This window comes from Felis catus, chromosome C2 (assembly GCF_018350175.1).
Source record: "Felis catus isolate Fca126 chromosome C2, F.catus_Fca126_mat1.0, whole genome shotgun sequence".
In the NCBI taxonomy this organism is placed as follows: domain Eukaryota; kingdom Metazoa; phylum Chordata; class Mammalia; order Carnivora; family Felidae; genus Felis; species Felis catus.
The window spans coordinates 107,709,546-107,734,737 of NC_058376.1; the positions used below are offsets into that span (position 1 = coordinate 107,709,546).

The 25,192-nt window shown below is 36.3% G+C and overlaps 1 protein-coding gene across 13 annotated transcripts in view; it reads right to left on the reverse strand.

Moving 5' to 3' along the window:
- The window catches only part of LEKR1 (leucine, glutamate and lysine rich 1), a 224,246-nt gene that overhangs the window by 88,457 nt on the left and 110,597 nt on the right, over positions 1-25,192 (reverse strand). For all 13 annotated transcript variants that reach the window (XM_023260442.2, XM_019810522.3, XM_023260443.2 and 10 more), the window contains 3 exons: positions 14,035-14,116; positions 4,932-5,009; positions 4,392-4,595 (listed from right to left, as the gene is read on the reverse strand). In XM_023260442.2, coding sequence (XP_023116210.2) covers positions 4,392-4,595; positions 4,932-5,009; positions 14,035-14,116 — 364 coding nt within the window. The remainder of the gene's footprint in view (positions 1-4,391; positions 4,596-4,931; positions 5,010-14,034; positions 14,117-25,192) is intronic.

Here is a 25,192-nt window from a genome sequence, read left to right on the forward strand (position 1 = left end):
AAAATAGCTGTACTTTTCTCTGGTGCTGCCCACTGTGCCTTGCTGCCTTCTTCCTCTTCCACAAAGGAGACCTCTCTCTCCAGCCTCAGTGTGTCTGTGACCAAGCTGGCCAGACCTCTACCCTCAGCATCTGTGATCTTGAAGCACCCACTTCTCTTCCTTCCAGCGGAGGCTCTTCTCCTAACAAAGCCTCCTCAGCTGAGTGGAGGGAAGGGGAAGAAAGCAGTACCTCATTAAATAGATTTGTCCTATCCATCAACTATTTCCTAGTCACCAACTCCTTTCTTGTCTCAAATTCAGTTCTACCAGTTTTTTTCTAGGGTCAGTTTTGGCTTTTTACCCCTTCCTTTTCTCCTCTGCTGAAGCTACATAGCTTCTGAATTGCACGTTTTTCATAGTGGTCCTAGGGGAGTTCTGGCAGAGGCTCTGATATCAGTGGGGTGAGGGAGGAGGGGTAGCGCATACATGAGACCGCCTGAGTCTACGGAAGCACACGCTGTCACTGGGAGCAACCTGGGCTTTGGCCTTCGGAGAGCACATCCGGCAGCCTGGTTGGCTGCAGTCCTTCCATGACGGTGGTTTGGGACGTTGCTGTGCAGCCCATTTCCAGACACCGCCCAGTACTACTGAACAAGAAGCTCTGTGAGTGTTATCGAGTACTTCTATTTTAAAAGTTTTTCCTGAGCCCAGCTTCTTGTTTTGGAAGGACTTTCACATCTCCAACTGCTTGGGGACACCTCTATATAGAGGTCCCACTGGCACTTCAAATCAAAGCTTTAAGAGAAAATGTGCTCAGCTGAGAGACAGTTTACTACTCAAGGGAGGAAAGTGGACAGTGGAAAGCCAAGTTCATACATGAACCTTAAGGAATATCTGCTGTCAGGGGATCAGAGGAGGGAATGGGAAAGAACCAAAACAGAGACAGAAAAGGGGCAGGTTAACAGGTTGGCCCTGTAGTCAAAGGAAGACCAAGTTTCAAGGCAGGTTTGGACAGCAGTGTCAAAAGCTTTCAAAAGGTCATTCTTCTTCAAGCTAGGCTCTTCACGGGGCTTTCATGTGTCTACCCTTTGGCTCAACACAGAGTAAGCTCTGGCTGTTTTGCCATCATCCCTTTGGTACAGACATTTAAATAACCCAGCAGAAGCTAGCAGGGTGTGGGAGCTGAAGGCTTTCATTTTTCTCATGTCTGTTAGGTTTAACTATACATAAAATCCTTTTACTAATATAAAAACAGTAAATTACCTGACTGGCTCCCACTGCTCAATTGCCACACCTCCACTCAGGACCCGAATGACCTTTCCACAGTGTCACTCCTCTGCTTAAATCCCTTCAATGGTTTCTTTTCATTGCATTGTAAATAATACCCAAATCCATAAAGGCCAGAGAGATTCTGCCTGATTTGGCTCTCACCTGCCTCACTCACACTTGCTAGGCCTCCAGTCATACTGCCATTTCTGAGAATTCACCAAGCTTGATCTTTGCTTATAAAGCTCTTCCTGGCTTTTGGCCTTGGTAACTTTCACTTGGCTTCCTTTATATATCATCTCAGAAGTCACTTTTATGACTTCCCTTTACAAATCAGGCCCTTTTTCTATCAGTCTCAGCTACAATACCCTTTTCCTTACTTTATATCCATTGTCACAATCTGTACTTATTCTAGTTAGCACTTCACTTTTTCTTTTACTATGTGTCTCATTAGAATGCAAGCTTCTTGAGGACAGGGATGTTTCAGATTTATTGTTATATCCCCAGAGTACATAGTACCTGGCATATAGTCAATGCTCAACAAACAACTGTTGACTAAATTACCCAAAGCAAGGCATTCATTCTATTTATCGAGTGGATATGTGTCATATTCTGAGGATACAACAGAGGACAAGGAAGACAAAATTTGAAGGTGGCCTAGGACAAAGAAAAAGGACATTTATGTCTAGGAGTAATCCTATGATAATATGTTAACTTACTGGTCTATAAGCACATTTTTATTTCTGTTTTTAAAACACAGAAAAACATATATATCCAGGTGATTGTGTATTTCAAAGCAATCCCCCAAGAAAGTTCTATATTTAGTCTAATGATGCTGTCAATCTCAAAACATTCATAAGACTGCCGTCTTCAAATTGCAGCCAGAGATAATTTAGTAAGCATAGAAAAAAAATTTAATTCTGATCCTACATGGTATTTCCCAGATTTTCCCTCCATAGTCACTCAACTTGCTTTCACTGAACCTACTGATATGGTTTTAAAAAATCAAATTCATCCCTAAAGGGCAAAGATACATTATACAGAGAATATTCTAAAATATTTGCACTTAAGTCAGTCCTCAGAAAAGTGTTCCAGAGACGTCTGAACAAAGACAGGGTCTTTTCAATGACCACTTTAAAGAAGATAGCAGTCATTCAGATAAACAATGAAATCTAATTAATCGGACATTAGTAATGGGGTATTTTAGATGATACAGGGATATAAGAAAATTATTCAGATAACCAAGGTTATGAACAGAAGATTTAAACATTTTTTATTTATTTCATGGTATCTTAGGATATATGATTCTGTACTTTTTAAGTAGAGTATATGGCTGATTTTTATCTTTATCACTCACGGTTATCACGATGGTCATCAGTTATAAACCCATGTTATAAATATAGAAACAGTTACAAATGTGTAGGGTTGTTTCTATCGTATATTGGGTCAAATTGCAATGCTTTTAAAGTTTTAGTTTGCATTTATAGTTTTTTTCTCTTCTATGCATGGTCAATCTTTCAGCTGCCATTCCTTCTTGTTATTAGTAAACCTGGCTCTTACAAATTCCCTGCTTATGAAATTGCTGCTTCTAATATGCTATGGGCTGAGCGACTATGTAATTGTGAAATGGTAGAGGTGGTGAGGTGGAATGAAGAGTCATTTAACTATAAGGTACATGATATTTGCAAGAAGCAGATTATCGGTATGGTTGAATCAGGAAGAAATGCTGGGTAGCAATCAGCGCTGCAGGTGTTCATCTTATCCTGGGATGGACCAGAGATAAGAATTATTCCCCTGTGAACTGGACAGACTCCTCCTAGCCTGAAGTAGAGACAGATAGGACCCAGGGCAAAGAGTTAATGAGAAAGTTCTGAGACAATTAACTTAATTCTAAGCTGCTTGCTAGCCACTCCCAGACTCTTCCTCTGGGGGCAAATAGCTATCCTTGTAAAGAACAACAACAACAACAAAATTATAAATCTTCTAAGTTAGAAACCCAATATGCATAAAATGAAATTAGCAAAACAAAAAATAAACCAAAAAAATTATAGGAAGAATGGAAAACAAACAGCCAATTTTGCCTTTTGTGCACAGAGAATAATACAAGACAAAAATTCTTGCCCTTATGGAACTTGTGTTCTTTTGGAATATAATAGTTATATCAATAAATGTAAATGGGATAATATCTCCCATTAGACTTCCACATTTGATAAAACCTAATAAAATAAAGCCCCAAAATGTATGTCATATTATCAGATATACATTTAAAACAAAAGAATTCAGAAAGAATGAATACAGACATACCAGGCAAATAAAAACAAAAAGAAAGAAAGCAGGGTTGAAATACGAAATACAAATAAGGTTAATTTAAAGACAAATTGGGGTGCCTGGGTGGCTTGGTCGGTTAAGCGCCCGACTTTGGCTCAGGTCATGATCTCATGGTCCATGAGTTCAAGCCCCGCGTCGGGCTCTGTGCTGACAGCTCAGAGCCTGGAGCCTGTTTCAGATTCTGTGTCTCCCTCTCTCTCTGCCCCTCCCCTGTTCATGCTCTGTCTCTCTCTGTCTCAAAAATACATAAACGTTAAAAAAAAAATTATATAAAAAAAAAAGACAAATTAACTGAGCAACAATATCTAGGATGACTAAATGAACATGCTTTTTAGTATCCCTTCACTACTTGAACACCAGAGTTATCTTTGTGGAGAGCCCTCAAGAAGAGGTACTGATAAATAACAGAGAAGAAAAGTAGGAGCTACTAAAAGGAAAAAGTGATACAAAAAGATGTTTCTCGGTCGCAAAGCGATAGAATCCACCAATTATTGGTCCAGGTGAAATTCGGTAGTATAAGTATCATACATGGTCTTTTCACACATTGATTCTTTTCAATAAAAATCTAACACTAAATACAATGTGGATTCCATCTCTATTTTCACTAGCTATATGACTTTAAGCATGTTCTTTAACCAATTGGGGCTTTAGTTTAATCACTAAAGGAGGTGGTTGGATGTGATGGCCTTTCATGTGAAATATTTCTTTAATCCTGTGATTCTACTGTTATTAGTATATGTAAGACTTTGATATTTCAAATATATGTGGAACATTGACTTAAACAAAATATTTTTGGAAGAAATTATTGTTGACTGCACCTTTCACTTTTCAGCGTTACAACCTCTTCCTTTGTCTGATGCAGAAGAGTTTTGGTTATCTGTAGTTCATTTTCTGCAAAGTTAATTCTTCTTTTTATGTCTTCTTCTTGTCTTTTTTTCACAGTCAGTTCTTCCTGTAAAGTTTTATATATTTGTTGACAAGCCATTAAAGAATCCTCTTTCTCTTTAAGCAATCTGGTATGCCTAAAATGGAATAGGAAAAAAAAAATACACATTAGACACTATATTTTTATGTTTATCAAAGATATATGAAAATCTCATTTGAAACTGAAGACTATAATTTTAACTTAAAAATTTTTTTTTCACACTAAGAAAATGGAGAGTTCTGTGGGATTAAAACTTTCCCATCTAGAAAGAGGCAAAATCAATGAACTTCAAGATATTATAAACTTAAATTAGGTACTCAATGTGTAAATAATACAATAAGAAAAACTAAGTACATTTCAAATAAAATGTTATTTAAAACATGATTTCAAATTTAATTACTAAAAATATTAATTTAAAATTTGCAGTGTATACCGTGACTCAGAAATAATGGATTCAAACTTCAGTTTTCTAAGTTCTCTTTGACAGTCATCAGCTTCATCAGATTTATTCCTAAAATAATATGAAAGAAGTTCAAATATTTTATTTCAAAATAGTTCAAGTATAAATGTTTCCCTTTTTAAAAAACATGTTTTTCCTTTATTACTTTTCTTATTATCTTTATATCCTATTTGTGGTTATATATACATACTTCCTTGAAGTTAGAAATATATAGTTAAGGGTTTTTTTTTCTTTGCCAAAAAAATTACTTGTAGTCCAACAATGTGTTTTTCTATATCATTTTATTTATCTGTAAAAAGAAATTTCTTAGCATATTTATATTATTATTTCTTTAAAGAAATAAACATTCAGGCCACTGCTATAATTGCTAAGTAGGCTCCTATCAGACTGATCTGCACATAAATAAAAAGTCTAAGCTTTGGACAACATTAAAAAGAAAAGCCCCTATTTGAAAGCATTGAAAAGTGAACAAAAGCAAGAAGATTCTGGAGGGAAGTTGACACCTTGAATGAGGTGACAGCATGGGGGTCAGATTTTCAAACCTGAGTCCCCAGTCTGCACCATGCAGAGGAACTGACATTCTGATAGAAAACACACTCAATCTGGCCCAAAGAAGGAGAGTACAGTGTTAGGGTCAACCATAATTGCTAGAAAGTTAGGAGTGAACCAAAATAGGAGAGAGCCAAAGACAGAGAGTCCCAATACTGCATAAAGACGCTACCCACACATCTGGCTGAGCCCTGAACTAAAAATGCACAGGGCAGACTCCAAGCAGCCTAAGATAAAAAAAAATTAGAGATTTGAGCTTTTGCCCTAGAGACAGAGTTTACAGTCTAAAGCCAATCAAATTAACTGCCTGCTTAAAGCAACACTACTCCTACTCCCACCAATAATAGTATTTGGAGAAATATAACAGAATCTAGAATTTCTATAACATAATATTCAGAATGCCCCGAATATAATGAAAATTACTCAATGCAGGAAGAAATAGAAAAGCATGACCTATTCCCAGGAGAAAAGACAGTTAATAGGGACTACCTCTGAGATGACCCAGATACTGAAATTAGCAGGCAGGGATTTTTCAAAGAGCAGTCACAACTCTGCTTAAAGACATAAAGAAAAATCCACTCTAATTAGTGAAAAGATGATAAATCTCAGCAGAAAAACAAACCATTAAAATGAACCAAATGGAAATTCCAAAACGGAAATAAACATATGTCTTCATTTTATATAATTGGCTTTTATAACAATACTCAAAAAGTTAATATATTAAGAAAGAGTAATATCCCAGTTTAAGTTTGTGTAGGCTGCTTATTAATAAGTCATTATCTGAATGTACCTTAAAATAGCCTATAAACTGTACAATGAAGTATGTTTGTTAGATTGTCAGTAAGTTTGCCCTACTTGCAGAATGACTTTAATTTCTAGTAAGTGTATCATGAACATGAACAACATTAATTTATTTTTAAACCACTTTTATTATAAATATGATAAAATTATAAGCAATAGAGAACTGCATGAAATAATTACATAATGAATTGTTATAAGGAGAAAACTCCTATAACTACCATTCATGTAAAAACATAAAACCTGACCAGCTACCCTAGAAGCTTCATGTCCCTGGTCCCAATCATAGCTAACTCCCTCCTCTCCAAAATATCCATTTTCATGAATTTTGTGGTAGTCACTTTGATTTTCTTTAGAGTTTTATTACCCAAGTTTTATCTTTGAGCACTATATTTTAGTTTTACTTTTTCTTTTGTAAAAAATGTCTTTTTAAAACATTTTATTTCCTTTATTACCTGTTTTTTGAAAACTAGATTAAGGTATTGTATCGACATAGAATTAAGTGCATATACTTTGATATGTCTGACATATGTGTTAAGGCCATGGGAAACATTACCAGAATCAAGCAGCACATGAGCATATGAGCATACTCAGAACTTACATCTTGGTCTCTAAGGCCATTCCTATACAAAGGAAACAGGGCTACTCAGAGAATGGCTGATTCCAAGGCTGGAGCAGAGTAAGTATATCTGAAATATCTTGTTATGCCACAAGGTAAGGAAGTGCTCATAAAAGATGATGAAACAAGGTTCCATTGTCACAGGAGGCAGCTTGAAGGGGCTCCTACTGGCTAAGCCTAGACAATGTATGTATCAAAATAATTAAGTACAGTAATAAATTATAAACCATTGAAAAAAATGAATGAATGAATAAATAAATATATTAATAATAAGAAGAGAGGTTCTTGTTTAAAATAGGATGCTGAGGACTAATAAATGGAGAGGGATGGCTGGAGTTAGAAAAATCATCATTTAGAAATCACTGTGGTAAAGTTTAGATAAGGCAAAAGTCATTAATGGATGCTACATCTAGGGATACATTTTGGTGAGGAGGAGAGTATATGTATTTAAGATGTCTCTTATAGACACTTACTAACTGGAAGGGAACAAAAAAATCCAGGAATAATACACTGAACAAAGTGAGCAATACCTTCACCAGGTGATCAAAATTAACATCACCAAATGAGGAGCAGGCAGACGTTCATACCCTGAGAAGGACACCTCCCCACATATGTCGTTTTCTGGCTGAGAGTACATATTTTTAATCCAATCAAGAGGAAACATTACACCAATGTAAATGAAAATTTTTTATTTAAAAAAAATTTGACAGGTTCTGCATTCTTCAAAAAAAATGTCAGTGTCATAAAAAGACAAAGATAGACTAGAAATATTCCAGAATTAAGGAGATTTCAAGAGACATGCCAAATAGGTTGACTCTACCTGGTCTTGTACTAGAGGAGAAAATGCTATAAAGACCAACTAATAAAATTAGAATATGGGTGGTAGATTAAAGTATGTAAATTTATGACACGGGATAACTGTCCTTATGTAAAGTATCACTGAAAGTGAGGCTGGAAAGGCAGACTGAAGTATTTAGAGGTAAAGGGTCATGTTGTATGTAATTTATCCTCAAATGGTTCAGGAAAGACAACTGTGTGTGTGTGTGTGTGTGTGTGTGTGTGTGTGTGTGTGTGGAGAGAGAGAGAGAGAGAGAGAGAGAGAGAGAGAGAGAGAGAGAGAGAGAGAAGGAAGGAAGGGGGGCAAGGAAAGGTGAGGAAGAAAGCAAATGGGTTAAAATGTTAATCTGGATAAAGGTCATTTGGGTCCTCTTTGTAATACCATTATGTTTATAACTTTTTGTTAAGTTTGAAGTTATTTCTGAGTAAAACATTAGAAAAGAAAGAATAAGGAAAAGATTGACATGCCATTAGAAAGTGGGCAAAGATTATGACCAGGTGAGTCACAAAGTAAAGAACACAGAGTAGAATATGCAGGAGTACAATTTTTCATCAAACTAGTATTTTTTAAAGTTATTATACCCACTATGAGCTAGTGGGTATGAAATGGTTATTTACAAACACTGCTGAGAATAAAATTAGTATAATCTTATTGGAAGGCAATGAATCATTAAGCATTAAAAGCCTTAACATTATTTAAGTTTGATTCAAGCAAAATTATCCAAAGGAAATACATGTGAGTAGAAAGATTTACATATATGAATTTCAAAGTACCCTATTTATAAAAATGAAAAATTTAGAAATTCTAAAAAACAAAAGCTTAGTAAGCAAGTTATAATTCATCCATAGATTGGAATACTATACAGCCATTTCATAGTTATCTACAAATGTGGGGTGCCTGGGTCGCTCAGTTGGTTAAGTGCCCAACTCTTGATTTTGGCTCAGGTCACGATGGTTTGGGAGATGGAGCCCCATGTTGGGCTCTGTGCTGACAGCACCGAGCCTGCTTAGGATTCTCTCTCTCCTTCTCTCTCTCTGCCCCTCCCCTGCTCACACGTGTGCTCTAAATAAATAAATAAATAAATAAATAAATAAATAAATAAATAAATAAATGAAAAATTATAAAAAAAATAGTTCTCTACAAATGTATTGTGTAATGACATGGGTATATCACTAAATGAAAACATGTTAAAAATATACATTACTTAGAAAAAGTAGACTTTAAGAAAAAGTCCTTAGAAAAAAGGACTATAAGGATTTATCAAAATACAACTATGATTTTCGTTTTTGTATATTCCTGTCTTTTCCAAGTTTTATATATTTGCTTTGAAATAAAAATGTTTCTTTAAAAAATGCTTTGAGCACAGGGTAATGTATGGAAGTGCTGAAATCACCGTATCTACACCTGAAACTAATGTAACACTCTATGTTAACTAATTGGAATTAAAATTAAAACTTTAAAAAATTCTTTGAGGTTCAGCAGCCCCACCATGAGATTCACTCTATGTTCAGACTCACATACAATTTTTCAAATCCAGAGGCAAGGATAGCAGTTCTTTCAATGGTTATTTTGCTAACTCTGTGGACAATTAATCTAGGGAGCCTACCATCCCAAGGACTCCCCTCACCATGATCAGCTCTCACCCCCATGCCAGTTAAACCATTCTTTCTACGGTCCATCCTTCACAACATAATTGTTCTCTTCATCTCATTAGGATGGGGAGAGGGAGAATTGGAGGGAATAGAAAGAAAGCCTACATCTCCTTAAACACTGCATTCCTTCTGTTAATCCTTTCTCTTAAACTGCTTTGAATAAGCCTTTAGAAAGGCTTCTGCTACCCCCGTCAATCAACGTAAAGGAAATAAGGTGAAATTATTGTATATTTTTCTTGATTTGAAAGGCAAGTTTCCATACCATTCCACTGCTTCATATGAAACAGCCATTCTCAAACTGTTTCCTTGATACTTGCACTTTGCTGTCCAAAGAGCATTCCAAATCTAATACATCAAAAGCATAGTTTTTCTTATCTCCCTCACCCCATATCTATTTCTTTTACAGATTATTCCACTTCAACAAACGATACCAACACAATAATGATATTAAAAGGGTAGCACTTATGTATCTCATGCTACCTCAAGGCAGCCCTTACTTCCTTGTTACAGTTGAGAAAAGAGACTAGAGAGAGAAATAACATGCCCAAAGTAACATAACTACTAGGTAGTAATGCTGGAAGCAGTCTGGATCCGGAGTCTAGGCTCTTAGTCACTACACTCTACTGTCGCTCAATTGTCTACCCTAATGTTGAAAAATCCCCAAATCTCACCCTTTATTCTTTCCTTCCCAGTCTTCTTGCTCCCCAGTCACATCAACTCCACCAATAAATCCTGGCAGATTAAGCCGGCATATATTTCTCTCCATCTCCACACTATAGCCTTACAGTCAACCAGTCACTTCTCACTTGCGTGAACGTGCGCCATCCCACCTAGTCTCACTGATTACTCTTGTACCCCCACTCCAGTCCTCTCTCCAGGTAGCTGCCATGTCCACCTTTTAAAACAAATCACATCAGTTCACTCTCCTGCCAAACATCTTCTAATAGTTTCCCATTGCCCTCCACATAAATCCAAAATCCTCACTAGGCTCTGAACACACTAGTGTATTATTTTCTTATTGTTGCTGTAACAAATTTTCACAACCTTAGTGGTTTAAAACAACACAGACCGATTATCTTACAGTTTTCAGGTAAGAAGTCCTAACATCAAGACATCACAAGGGCTGTGTTCCTTCTGGTGGTTTTAGGGGAAAATTTGTGTCCTTGACTTTTCTAGCTTCTAGACACCACCATACTTCCTTGGCTTCTGCTCCCTTTGTCTACCTGCAAATCACAACATTTCAAATATTGCTTCCATCTTCACATCTACTTTTGTGACTTTGACCATCTTGTTTTCCTCTTACAAGGACTTTTGCAATGACATCTGGCTTGCCTGAATAATCTAGGATAATCTCCCTCTCTCAAAAGCCTTCATTTAATCACAGGTGCAAAGTTCCTTTTGTCATGTAGAGTAACATGCTCACAGATGAGGACATGAAAATCTTTGGGAGCCATTATTCTGTCCACCACAACTGGCCTTCCTCATGTCTTGAACTTGGTCATCAAGTTCACCTGGCCTTCCTCATGTCATCAGCTTTTAAAGCTTCATTAACACTCTATCACTTTAGCAAGCATTACTGACTACCTTCTGGACATGACTACAGTTTTCTTCCTGGCCATAGAGCCCATTATCATCTTCTTTCAGGATAAATCTTGCTTGGTCTAAACTAATTGTGGTAGTCTTGTTCCCCTTGCCAGTGATTATTCAGGAGAGGGTATGCAAAGCGTTCAGCCAAAGAGCTGTAAAGAGAGGGCTGTTTGATGGCTTCTGGGAAAATTTTTTTCTCACTTCTAAGGAGACACCAGAAAAACAGGCCCTTCCTGCCTCTGGGCTGGTTACATTTGGATGTGGTACCTGGAACTGCAGTCATCTCATAATCACAAGGGACTTAGGCTTGAAGTGAAGCCAGTGCTAATGACAGCAGGATGGAGACAGAAAGAACATCAAGATCCAAGATGATTTAGCCACTCAATCGACTAAACCTGAAACCACTCTACCTCTTGTTACTTGTAGCTCAACATCTTTACTGACTAAATCTGTTTTCAAATATATAACAAGTTCTTACAAACCTTGGAAAATATTTTCTTATAAATCTTAGGAAAAAAAGAACTTGTAAGTTCATTTAAAAACTGCCTCTTTCCCTTAAGTAAAAATCCACAAAACTGATATCCAAACATTTAAAAATCTTGAAACAAAAAAACTATCCTAAGTTGGATAGGTGAAAATGATCTCCACTTCTAGCCCCCACAAAGGAGAGGATTAAAAATTTAAAGAAACTTTATTTCACAGCACCTCCAATTTTTGGAAGTTCAAAAAGGTTTGGATATAGATAGTAAATCTCCAATTAACAAATTGTACATGGAAAATTTTGAGTGAATTCTTTTGACTTCTGGACACCTCCTGAGCTCTGAGCTGAACAGTCTTAGCTCTGATCCTATATGCCCACCCGACTCTATCCTCATAGTAAAGGAGGGTAGATGGAGTAGAGATGGAAAAGCCAGATACAGTCAGCATAAAGAAAGGTCTCCCGCAACTGGGGCCATTTAAGCAGTTCTTTCATAACTCAATTTTTAAAAAATGGATACTCTGCCCATTTTCTAATTTTAAGAAGCTCTTATAGGGGCACCTGGGTGGCTTAATCGGTTGAACATCTGACTCTTGGTTTCTGCTTGGGTCATGATCCCAGGGTTGTGGGATCAAGTCTCGTGTCAGGCTCCACGCTAAGAGTGGAGCCTGAGATTCTTTCCCTCTCTCCTTCTGCCTCTCTCCCCTGTTTGTGTGCTCTCTCTCATTCTCTCTCTCTGTCTCTCAAATTAAAACAAAAAAGTTCTTATATCAGCAGGAAGCATCAGTTTTAGAAACTGAAACAAAAGTATCAGCATTTCTGCAATTGTATAGTGATTTCCTCCAGGTAATTTATTTGATGGACTTTAGTGAGGTGGTATTTCTCACTCCAACTCCAATCTACTCTGACTCTTATTTCTCAGCACTTACATTATAAATTATGTTAAAAATATAATTAATAAAAAAACCACAAAGCATGTGTCAATATTAAATGGGAATGTTCCTTATATATATAGAAAATTCTGTGCCAATTTATCCAGTAAAAATCAATTCATGTCACAACCCATGAGCTTTATTCTTTTTCCTCAGTATGCTTATTTCTGTAGTTAGCTTCTCTCCCAACTTGCCAGGACTCCGTTCCATATGCTGAGTCTTGATGGGTCCATAAATTCCCTTTTAATTTAGTTAGGTACGAGCCCAACTTTTCTATTCCTGGAATGTGCCTTCGTCACTTACTGAGCTACAAGAAGCCAAAGTCACACAGTAGCTGTGGCCTGAGTAGGTTGTCCTCCACATGAGGCATCCATATGGCCAAAGCCCTTCCTAATGTTACTAGAGGGTGGGGAAGAATGATTCTTCCTTCCTTCCTTCCTTCCTTCCTTCCTTCCTTCCTTCCTTCCTTCCTTCCTTCCTTCCTTCCTTCCTTCTTCCTTCCTTCCTTCCTTCCTTCCTTCCTTCCTTCCTTCCTTCCTTCCTTCCTTCCTTCCTTCCTTCCTTCCTTCCTTTTTGCAATCACCATCTTGCTTCTCTTTTTTATGCTTGTTCTCATCCAGAAAGTTGCTTCCTGGGCTCAGTGAGTCATCCAAGGACCTCCTGTCACTCATTCCTTCAACCCTAGCCATCATATACAGATGGCAGAACTACTATATTTACTGTACTATTAATCACAGTGTTACAAAGCTTGAATATTTGCTTTTTCTTGTTTTTCAAAACCAAATTATTTTGCTACAAATAATTCACATATACATCACTTTGGTAGGGTATTTTCGAATTTGTTCTTCCTTGTGCTGCTAAGAATTTTATTAAACACATTGTTCTTAGGAGTAGTTCATAGTGAACACAACAGTTGGTTGCTAAGCATTCTAAATATTTATATTTCTTACGAGATTCATTCTTCCAAAATATAGGAACTGAAAACCAGAGCTATCAGATTATATACCACAAAGAAAACAAAATCTATTTTTCAAAGATTACACAAATTCTATCTTAGTGCTATAATTATAGATGTATGATATTTATACCATAAAGTAATTTTTGAAACTTCTGTTCTAAAAAAGTTAGTTCTCTGGATATTTTACAAGGGCATTTTCTTATCAGTTGTTTTCCAATATTTTCTTTCTCATTTATATAAAGTATAAGTACTCCAGCATTTCAAAGATACTCAAAGATACTTCTTCACAAGATATATCTTTTTGAACTTAAAATTAGTAATTTTAAGAAACAACTTAAAAGTTGTTTCTTCTGGATAGATAAGAGAGAGAGAACGTGAAGAGACAAAAGTTAGAGAATATTTCACATTAAGTTACGTTTGAACAACCAGGGAAACCTTTAATACAAGAATAAGTTAAGTCTCTTACTGAGGGAAAGAAACATTTCATGTATTTAAAAATATTTACAGATCCTTTAATATACAACATACGCCAGAAAAGTACCTGAGAAAAGCAGGAGACCACACTCACACAACTAAATTACTGCCAAAGAGTCACAGAGAACACGTGGTAGGTGTGGGGGAGGATCTTTCTAAAAATTTTACAGGTTGTTCAATGTTCATCTTACATGAGCTTTTCTTTATAGTTGTCAATCTCTGTCACTGCCTTCTGATGTTTTAGACCAAGTGCCTCTACTTGACATTGTAAACCTGAAATGACACAATATATTCATCTGATTAGCACATTCTAAATGTCCAGATATTTTCATAGTGTAAACCATATTCTTTGAGAATTGCCACTCAGCTCCTGCAGCATACTGCCGCTGTTTACTCCACTTTGCCTGGGTATGCAGCTCATCTCTTCTCTGAAACCCCACGGAATTAATAGTTTTTGACAGAGCCAATTTATTGGCCTCTTTCTGCACCCATCATCTTGCTAATTTTCAAACACCCAATGGCCTAAATTTTACTGATGTTTTGAAAGGAAATGTATGTAGCTGACACACATATGTTGATGTGATCATGTGGCTCATCTCTGAAACACCTGACTGCCTGAGCTTGCTTTTGTGGTCTGGAACTGAGAAGTATCGCTGAGGCCTCCTGGCAGAACTGAAATAGACAAACCATGTGCATTGCTCCTGGTAAAGAATTTGTTAACTCTGGGTAGCATCTAATAGGCATTTTAATGACTTTCAAAGCCAAGATATACAAGCAGGAAATTGGCTTCCATAGTCTGGGGAATTCAAGCAGCGCTTGAGGAAGATTATTCACACAGCGGTGTCTAACGTGTGTGGATGCAGAACTGAAACTAAAGCAGAAAGAACAAATGGCTTGCATGAAGTGGGTCTTGCCATTAGCCTGTGTGTGGGAACTATGATCTGAACCCCCAATGCAATGACAGCCCTTGTCGGCACTCTTTTTGAGTAGGGTAGAAAACACACTGACACAAATGGACTAACTGGTTTCTATGGAGAAGATAATTTAGCACACTGGAATTATAAAATTTCTATGTTATAGCTGCTCAGATGTTTTAATAACATATTTTTAATAGTAAACTTTAAAATCTTTATGCATCCATACATTTCTCTATATATCCTCAATCTCCCTTCTTAACTTTGTTTTATGAAGAAAAGCTTAAAGCAGAAAACAAATTCACGCTAAATGAATGTTTTAATTAAGTATTTTCCAGACATGAGTATAAATCTTTATGTTTATCCAGTACTTTCACATACATTATTTACTTTTATCTCTCAAACGTCTCTCTGGTGCAATAAGCCCCATTTTTCAAATGAGAATAAAAGGAGAGCTTCTCTGATTCTCTTGCCTGGTATCTTCCAATGAATAAATGCATTAGCCAACAGTTTAGACTGAAGGTTTTTAACTCAGCCTAAGTGATCAATTTGAGAGGATAACCCCTCAAAGTAAGATTTAATATGGACTTACATGGTAGATAATATTTGTGGGGTACATCTTTCCCAGTGATTGAGTGATTATATGAAGGAAAAGATAACATACAGATAATTTATTTTTGAGTACAACCTTCTGGAACAAAGCAATTTCTCATGAATGTTACACAATGTATTGCTTTGTTATTAAGTCCATATGGATTTGCAGAGAGGTTCTATTCACAACGACACAGCCAAAAGATTTCAACCAAATCCTCTGAAGAATAAGGAGGGAGGGAGGTTAATGTTTGTTGATACGCACTATGTGGCACTAGGAAAAATGCTTTCTCCCATATTATTTCATTCATAGTCACAGCTACCATGAAAAACAGGTACGCATTTTATTTTTACCAGTGAAGACTCTAAGGACCTGAGTAACTAACTTATCAAAGGTCACATAACTAGTTAGAAGTGATCCTGTGATTCAAACTCAGGTTGAACTCATCCCAAAGTCCTTATCTTTCTAACTCTCCTACATGGACTCTCAAACTATAAAAGCTGCAAGGGGATATGATATTTGTTCATGAAAGTATGGCTAGTGTAGCTATAGATCTATTTAACATATCTAAGAATCTTCCAAGAGAGATGCTTAACAAATGAAAAGTATTATTTTGCATAAAATACATAGTAAATTAGTAGAATATCTAACCCCAGGAGGTGGTTTAGATTTATTTTTTTTTTAATTTTTTTTTAACGTTTATTTATTTTTGAGACAGAGAGAGACAGAGCATGAACGGGGGAGGGGCAGAGAGAGAGGGAGACACAGAACCGGAAGCAAGCTCCAGGCTCTGAGCCATCAGCCCAGAGCCCGACGCGGGGCTCGAACTCACGACCGTGAGATCATGACCTAAGCTGAAGTCGGACGCTTAACCGACTGAGCCACCCAGGTGCCCCAGATTTAATTTTTGAAAATTCAAAATTTAATATAATTAATGAAAGATATTAAGACAAATATGGTATCATTGTGACCAATTTTATGTGTCTGACACCAGAGAGAACTATTATGCCTTCTTATTAATGTCCTTTGGTGCTTCTGTCAGGACATAAACTAGATAAAGCATAGGTCTGAGCCCATCTAATAAACTTCATGCTATTACTCCTAAGTACAGCTATTATTAAGAGGAAGAATTGATTATCTTGAAAACAAACTCCAGGTAATTGGTATAGATATGTGAATTTTATCCAGTTCTCAATTACCTGCTAATTAGTAGAACAGTAGATAGTAAAAATGACAGCATGTTTATAGCACTAGAAAGTATTCTTAAGATTACATTTGAATATACTTGTACATCATAGTTCCAGAATTTACTAAGTTTAAGGGAAAATAAACTACAGTCATGACCCACTATACTTTCCAGTATTATTTTCTCTGCATACCCACCCGAATCTCCCTTTCTCCCTGTTTCAAGATAAGCATAGACAGCTTAGTCTAATTCACAGTGCCTGATGAGCAAAGAAGCCACTTCCTTTAGGCAATTTACTATGTATTTACAGCATCTTTGAGTTAAAACAGGGAAAAGAAATAAACATTTTACTCTACAACACAGAAACTATCGAAGGTTGCCATGTGAAGTAAGTAGTAACAGAAAATACAAGTAGTGTCAACAAAGAAATCACTTTATATAAACAGAGAAGATACACATAGAATTGAGGAAAGAAAAGGATTCATTATGAATAATCCATAATGTAAACAGACCAGCAGTGTATAATTAAGAGTTAATATATTTTCATGGATGTTTTTTGTTGTTATTGTTGTTGCTTGGTTTTTACTTTTGGTTACATTTTCTCTAATAAAGAAGTTCTAAGAATAATTTTGAAAATGCACAGAACCTGTCTTCACTGTTCCGAATGAGAAATAAACATACTATTAGTTTATTATTGGTTCTGGTAGACTAGTAGGGTTGTTTTGTTTTTGGAAGCAGAGTCCCCAGTTCCTGTCCTTAATAAAGGAGCACAGTTAGGATAAGAACCAGAAAGATTAAGCCACCTGCACAAGACCGCTCCTTCAGTTCCTGAGGCAAGGAGTTCTTAAATAAGTGTATTGTTCTGTGCAGTCCTTCTCTATAGTGAAATAAATTCAACTTCAATTTTCTGTCATTCAGCATGACATTGGATTATGAGGCAAAAGGCCCTAAATGCCTACAAAAAGAAAGGAAGCATTGGCTTTAAACACCATGCAGATGTAAGGCGGAACCCATGGAAACAATCCAAAATTTACAACAGCAAATTCTACTATGATGTGACTGCGTTCTTTAGAGATATTAAATAAGAAGCAAATGATTTTAAATGAACAAGACAAAAAAGAGCTCTTAGCCTCTCTTCATACGAAGCCAGCTGCTTGCTGGATAGTATTACACAGACATCAGATTTGGGGTAATTAGTCATTTAAGAGAATGCTGTTATTCCAAAAGGTTTCTAGAAACTACAAATACAAAAGGTATTCATAGTTATTTTATAGAAGGATAGAAAACATTACAGTCACTTGGGAGAGTATATTCAGTATAATGTTTGAGAAAACAATAAATAGAAACTTCATAGTGGAAAGATATTTCAAGTTTAAAGCTTTCTGGATAAATACAAAAAAAAAATCTGGTTCAAAGTAGAGGAAACTGAGTTTAGGTTCAAGAAGCAGAATGACATGGTGCCTGGGTGGCTCAGCCAGTTAAGCATCCAACTTTGGCTCAGGTCATGATCTCACGGTTTGTGGGTTCAAGCCCTGAGATGGGCTCTGTCCTGACAGCTTGGAGCCTGGAGCTTGGAGCCTGCTTCGGATTCTGTATCTCCTTCTCTCTCTGCCCCTCCCCCACTGTGTTCTGTCTCTCTCTGTCTCTCAAAAATAAATAAATGAAGAAAAGAAGAAGAGGAAGAGAAAAAAGAAGAAGAAAAATGAAAAAAACAAATAAGCAGAAGAATTGGCCCCCAGAGATCCAGATCTAGGGGAATTTTTTTTAATGAGAAATTGAAGGCTGTGTAATTTTTTTTTAAATGGTAGAGATAACTGAAGGAAAGGAAAAACAGAAGTTTATCATTGTTTATACACTCTTTTGATAGGGTAACATAAAAATGTAGAGCATGACCTCTAAAGCCAGACTGCCTATTTTCAAATCCTGGCTCTGTTTCTATGAGCTGTGTGACTTTAGGTACTTTAGTTTCCTTACCTAGAAAACAGTTACTGCAGCACAGGAGTGAGAATTAAGACTTAATTAATATATGTAAACAGGAGAACAGTAGCAGGCACATAGTGAGCACTCCTGAACTGCTATCTCTTATCATTGGTGGTACCAGTGAGACCATCTCCCCCCAACCTCACTTCCACTCTGAATCTCATCACTTTTCACCTTGAGGACCTCGTCCTTGCAGGTGTCATCAGTGCTTATCCTTGGATGGAGAAGGATAAAAATGAAAGTTTTGTAACAACCTGCAGAGTTACTACGGCCATATGTTAAAACTTGTTAAATGTGGGTGACAGATTCACTCACATTTGTTATATTATTCTCTGTATTTTTGTTTGACATATGTAATGTTATTTATACATATAAATATATATAATTTAAATATTTTAAATATATAACATTTAAATATTTGTATAAATATAAATATATATATAATCTATATAGTGCTGTTACATTTTCTGTTTTTTTTCTGTTTGACATACATAATGTCATTTATATATGTAATGTCTATATATATATATATATATATATATATATATATATATATATAGTGCTGCATACATAGTTTAGAGACAGGTCTTGCTTGTGTGGTCAAGGATGATAGCATGCTCTGTACGAAGGAGTCTAATCAACTCAGTTCTGGGTGTTCAAGGTAGGAAAGAAAACAAAGATTAGAGATCTTGATATGGAAGTGGGGGATGAGGTTGAAACTAAAGACAACTCATTGGATTCTTTGAATAGCTGGAGGGATATATAGTAACAAGGGGGTTGTTAATTTCATTTTCTTTAAAGATATTTGGATTGGGGCACCTGGGTGGCTGAGTCGGTTAAGCGTCCGACTTCGACTCAGATCATGATCTCACAGTTTGTGGGTTCAAGCCCCACGTTGGGCTCTGTGCTGACAGCTCAGAGCCTGGAGCCTGCTTCGATTCTGTGTCTCCCTCTCTCTCTCTGCCCTTCGCCTGTTCACACTCTGTCTCTCTCTCTCAAAAATAAACATAAAAAATTTTTTAAAAAAGATATTTGGATATATTATTTGGATTTGGGAATAATCCATTCTAAAGGGAACCATTCTACAGTGCTTGTGAATTTAATGTATGCTTTCTAACTTGCTCCTTATGTGTGGAAAAATTGTACTCTTTGCAGGTGTTTTTAAAAACTACACAAGTGGTGTTAAGCTATAAATCTCATTTTAATTCTTACTTGTCTTCACTACACATTGTTTTTCAGATCTACCCATGTAGCCACACACAGATATGATTCACTCCTTTCTGTCATATAATGTCTAATGCATGCACATACATATTTTACTGATCTACTCCCATAGTGATGGAACCTACTTGCTTGCAACTTTGTGTCACCACAAGTAATCCTGCAACAAAAGCTTTTTACCCATTTTCCTGTGTACTTATAGGGAAATTTTTCTGCAGTAAGAGGTCACAGGCATACACATACATCACTAATGCCAAATGGTTCCCAGGATGGAGCACCAATGTATACTACTACCTCACTAAATGAAGGGCCCTGCTTTCCTATCCTTATTAAAAAGAGCTATTTAGGAGCACCTGGGTGGCTCAGTCAGTTAAGTGGCTTAGGCTCAAGTCATGATCTCACTGGTTCGTGAGTTCAAGCCCCGCGTTGGGCTTTGTGCTGACAGCTCAGAGCCTGGGGTCTGCTTCAGATTCTGTGACTCCCTCTCTCTCTGCCCATCCCCCACTCACACTCTGTCTCAAAAATAAAATGTTAAAAAAAGGAACTATTTACAATTGTTTTTTGCCAATCCACAGGGTGCAAAGTAGTGTCTCAGTGTTGGCTTAATCTGCAGTTCTCTGCTTACTACTGAAGCTAATCATCTCATCTTACACATCTTAGTCATTCCTGTCTCCTTTTTCAAGATTTGCCTTTTCCCCAGTCTCTTTTCTATCTACTCTAATCAAGTTTTCTTCTTCACTCTTCCACAGGAATAGCTATTTTTAAAATTATGAATGACATGCTACCCTGGCAATTCCAAAATTCAATTCTCTGCTGTTACATAATTCAAACTTCTAGCAGCATTTGACACAATTGTTTGCTTCCTCTTTGAAACATGCTTCTTGTGTCCATTACACTATATTCTCTGGTTTCCTCCTACCTCATTGGCTATTGTTTTCTCAGTCTCTATTGATGGTCCTTATTCTTAGATACACTCTAAATATTAGGAAGCACCAGAGTTCAGTTCATAGCCCTTTTATCTACCTGCATTTTCTCTCTAGCAGATCTCATCTAGTCTCATGGCTTTGAATAGCATATGTATAAAGGTGTCTTCCATCATCATTATCACAACTAATAAGTGTTGAGTCCTTACTATGTACCAAGCACTATATTCTGACTGCATTATAGTAATTTAATCTTCACAAGGTAAACTACCTAGAATGTAAATTCCATGACAGCAGAAGCCTTATGTTATATTCACAGTGTTTGAGACATGGAAAGTACTCAAAAAAAATAACTGTTGAATGAATGAATGAAATTTTGTAGATAATGGAAATAAGGATGCTAGCAAATGTCTAAAATTATGTACCCTAAGATTAAAAGACATGGAACAGAAAGAGTTGTACAGTTTTCATTGATAATACCTAATATGTGTCTTGGCATTGAAATGCAACTTTCTTATTAATAGGTCACTCTACTTCAATAGGCACTTATTGAGTGTCTACTCTGTTTTAGGTAGGGTCCATGCAAACTGGAATCAGTGTATAAATATCAATAAGATATACTCCCTTGTCACTAGAGAAATTATAACCAAGTTCCTCATTTTGCCTTCAAGAATGATGACTTAGGTTTTAAATAACAAATCAACTCCTTTAAACTTAAACCTGTTCTATTTTTCCAATATTTTAAATGATTATATTTAGGTAGATAGTTAATTATGTGGTGAAATTGTGGGATTTCTGATCAGATATAAGTGATGTGAGTGAACACAATCAGTATGCTGCATTCAGATAACATTTATATGTATATATTATATCTCAGTTTGATGAGCTTAGACCTTTACAAAAGTAATGTTTCACTTAATTTTTTTAAATGAGCATTAACAGAAGAAACCTTTGCAGATGTAAGAATATATGCAAATAATAGAAGAAAGTTCTATAATGAGTATTCAACTATATCAATTGCAAATTAACATATTTTAACTTTAACAAACATTTTACAAAGCTCAGATGGTTATATAGCCGCTTGGAAAATTCATTTCATTTTACAGTTTATATTTCAGAGGTTTGATTCACATCTATTTTGAAACAAGTATACTTGAAGTACATTAACATTTTCCACATAATGCCAGAAAGGACTGAAATAACATTTGGAGATTTTAATACATCAGATGCTAGAACAGGTGTGGATATACAGCAAAAAATTGCAATTCAGTCCAGATGTAGTTATATTAAGACCAGAAAGTTATTTAGCTAGGTATGTGTGGGGAAGGGGGAGTAGGGATATTCATTAAATCAAGCTAAGGAGATAATGAGATATTTAAAATTTGGGAGTGAATTATATTCTGATATTTAAAAAAAAATTTTTTTTAATGTTTATTTTTGAGAGAGACAGACAAAGCATGAGCAGGGGAGGGGTAGACACAGAGGGAGACACAGAATCCTAAGCAGGTTCCAGGCTCTGAACTGTCAGGACAGAGCCCGAATTCACGAACTATGAGATCATGACCTGAGCCGAAGTTGGTTGCTTAACCGACTGAGCCACCCAGGTGCCCCAATTATATTCTGATATTAAGAATCAAGAATTTACTCCAGAATGAAAAAAAAACAAAAACAAAAAATAAAAAAAAGCTTCTAAACGTTCACTGGAGTTTATTCTGAACATTAAACCAACCCAATATAACATGAATATAATTGTAACTTATGGTGGGGCTTATGAAATATTACAAATTATGGATAGATAAGACACAAGGAGCCTTAAATTCAATTTTTTATTAGTATAGTTAAAACTACTCTTTCTCAACTGGCAAACAGAAATAATACATCATCCATATCATAGGAACAATCCTGATGGCTTTAGAAACTTCTGAATACTTTAGAACAGTACTTTATTTTCTGACTAATTTGTACATATAAATAAATTCACAAGCCATACACGTATATATTATAATGAGATTTTTCAAGACTGAAAAATACTAGTAATGGATATGGACAGGGACCTATAACGAACAGAGTATTAGCTAAAAACATTTGTGGGATAAAAAGAAAAATACTTAGGGTTAATAATAAAGTAAATGAATAAATGGAAGATAGAGAAGTTTAGATCTAAAAATGTTTAAGATATTTTCAAATAAAGTCACATCATCATACAAACATCAGTTTCTTTAATAAGTTACTGTGTTTTTAAAATTTTTTTTAATGTTTATTTATTTTTGAGAGGGGGGGACTGAGCGTGAGTGCGGGAAGGGCAGAGTGGAAGAGAGACACAGAATTAAAACAGGCTCCAGGCTCTGAACTGTCAGCACAAAGCCCCACACGGGGCTCAAACTTGGGAACAGCAAGATCATGACCTAGGCTGAAGACGGATGCTTAACCGGCTGAGACACCCAGATGCCCCTAACTTAGTGTATTTTATAATCAGAATGCTTGCAGAGATTCCTATATACAGGATAACTTTATGCGAAACCGTGAAGGAGATGAAGTGCATCTTTAGCCACAGAGAGTTCTGATTTTTCCCTTTCCCCTTGTTGTGCTAGGATGGCAGTAAAATAGGTAAAGGTCAATAATTTCTTCAAAAGTTTGTTTTCATGCTACAAAATTACTTTGTGCTAATTGCACTAAAAATTATACCACACAATTATATAATTTAAAGGTGTCAAGCAAAAAAACAAAAAAATATATAATTTGAAGACTAAAGAGATCATAAGGCAACACTAACAGATATGTGAAAAGATTTAGCTAGGAGGAAGTTTATCACAATATAATTTTAACAGAAAAAAAAGTGAAAACAATTGTCCAAACCTGGGATGCAATGAAATAATGATTCACACTAAATGAAAAAAACTATGAATATTTTTGACATGGAAAAATTTCATAAAGGGGAAATGGGGGGTTGGAGATGATAAAATTCCATTATTCCATTATACCCCTACCCATCTCATAACCCATCCCATAACCCATCAGTAGTTCCCATAACTTGTCACCAGATGTCTACTGTCCTCCAGATCTCTCCTGCCTTCCCCTTATGGAAACTTGTGCTTACTACCAGTACTGGAAGTGGTCTGGCACAGTAGCTCTCCTGAAGTTGAAATTAATGATAACAATATATATGTTTTAATGCTCCCAGGCACTGGAGTTTAAGGGTTAAGAGCCCCAATTTTGGCAGCCCAGTTCTGGACACAGGTTCCAATTCTGCTGATTAGTAGCCATGTAGCTTTGGGCAAATGACTTAATTCCCTAAACCGCAGTAATCTCATCTGTAAACTAGAGATAATAAAAGTGATTAATCTAGGAGGACAGGAGGGTAAAAAGTGAGTACACCATGACTACATTGTGCCTGGCGTACGGTTAACACTTGGTGAATGTTAGCTGTTATTTAGGCTTCGGTGGGAAAGCTACCTGAACTCATGGGAATGATTTTTTTTTTTTTTTTTAATGATGTCAGGATAGTATTAGCGGTTAGCAAGTAGGAGAGAGATGCTGGTAAGAGATGAGAGACATTGGACACAGGGCACATGGGGTGGTCACTTTTTTCTCATTCAGATAGTGTTGTCATTACTCATGCAATCGGCCCAGAAATGCGGATGTAGATGAACAGTAAGTGTGTTGTGTGCCTGAGTGAGTCCATATATGAAAGAGTGACTCGTTGTGAGTATAGGCAGGAGTGTGTCCATATGGGTGTTAGGGACATGGTAGATGAACCCTCTTTCTCTCCATTGCTTGGGTGGAGTTGTCCTGAAGATTTAGCATCCTTCAAGTAGAAGTCATGTATATGACACAGATCTGTTCCTGACTAAGCCTAGATTTTGTCACATGATAGGTACCTAATTAATAGTACTAAATGACCAAATTAATTGGTGATTGGTGACTGAATGGGCAGAAGAGAACTTACATGGGGGGGGGGGAGGGGAACACAGTCACATTAGGCCACAAGTATATAGAATGGAAGAAAGAATTAAAGGGGCAAATAAGCCCATCAGATTAAAAAACAGAAGAAAAGATAAAGTCTAAAATTTACCCTAAAGTCTTGAGGCGGATGGTGCAGTCAAAGAAAAGGCAGAGAAAGTAGCAAGTCTACTAACGTTAAAAGAGGAAAACCATGCTGGACTGAAAGAATGAAGAAGCAATGGCATAGGTGAAAAAATGACTAAAGAATAAATCAGAATTACAGCTATCTCAAAGGAAAGGAAGGAGTCTCAGAGGAGAGACATCCATCCTAAGTTGTGGCTGCCTAAAGTCATTGTTGAAAATTCCTCTAGGATTCAAACATTTGTAAAACAGAAATAATATGTAGAGATAACTTTATTTGAAAGTTCAAAGTTGGGAACAAATAAAAAACATAATTTTTTAAGACTCCACTGATCAAAAATCAAGTGGCTTCCACAGAAGACCCCTTTATCAGACTTCACATTCCAGTGGTGACCTGGTTCAGTGAAAAACCAACCAACCAACCAACCAACCAACCAACCAACCAACCAA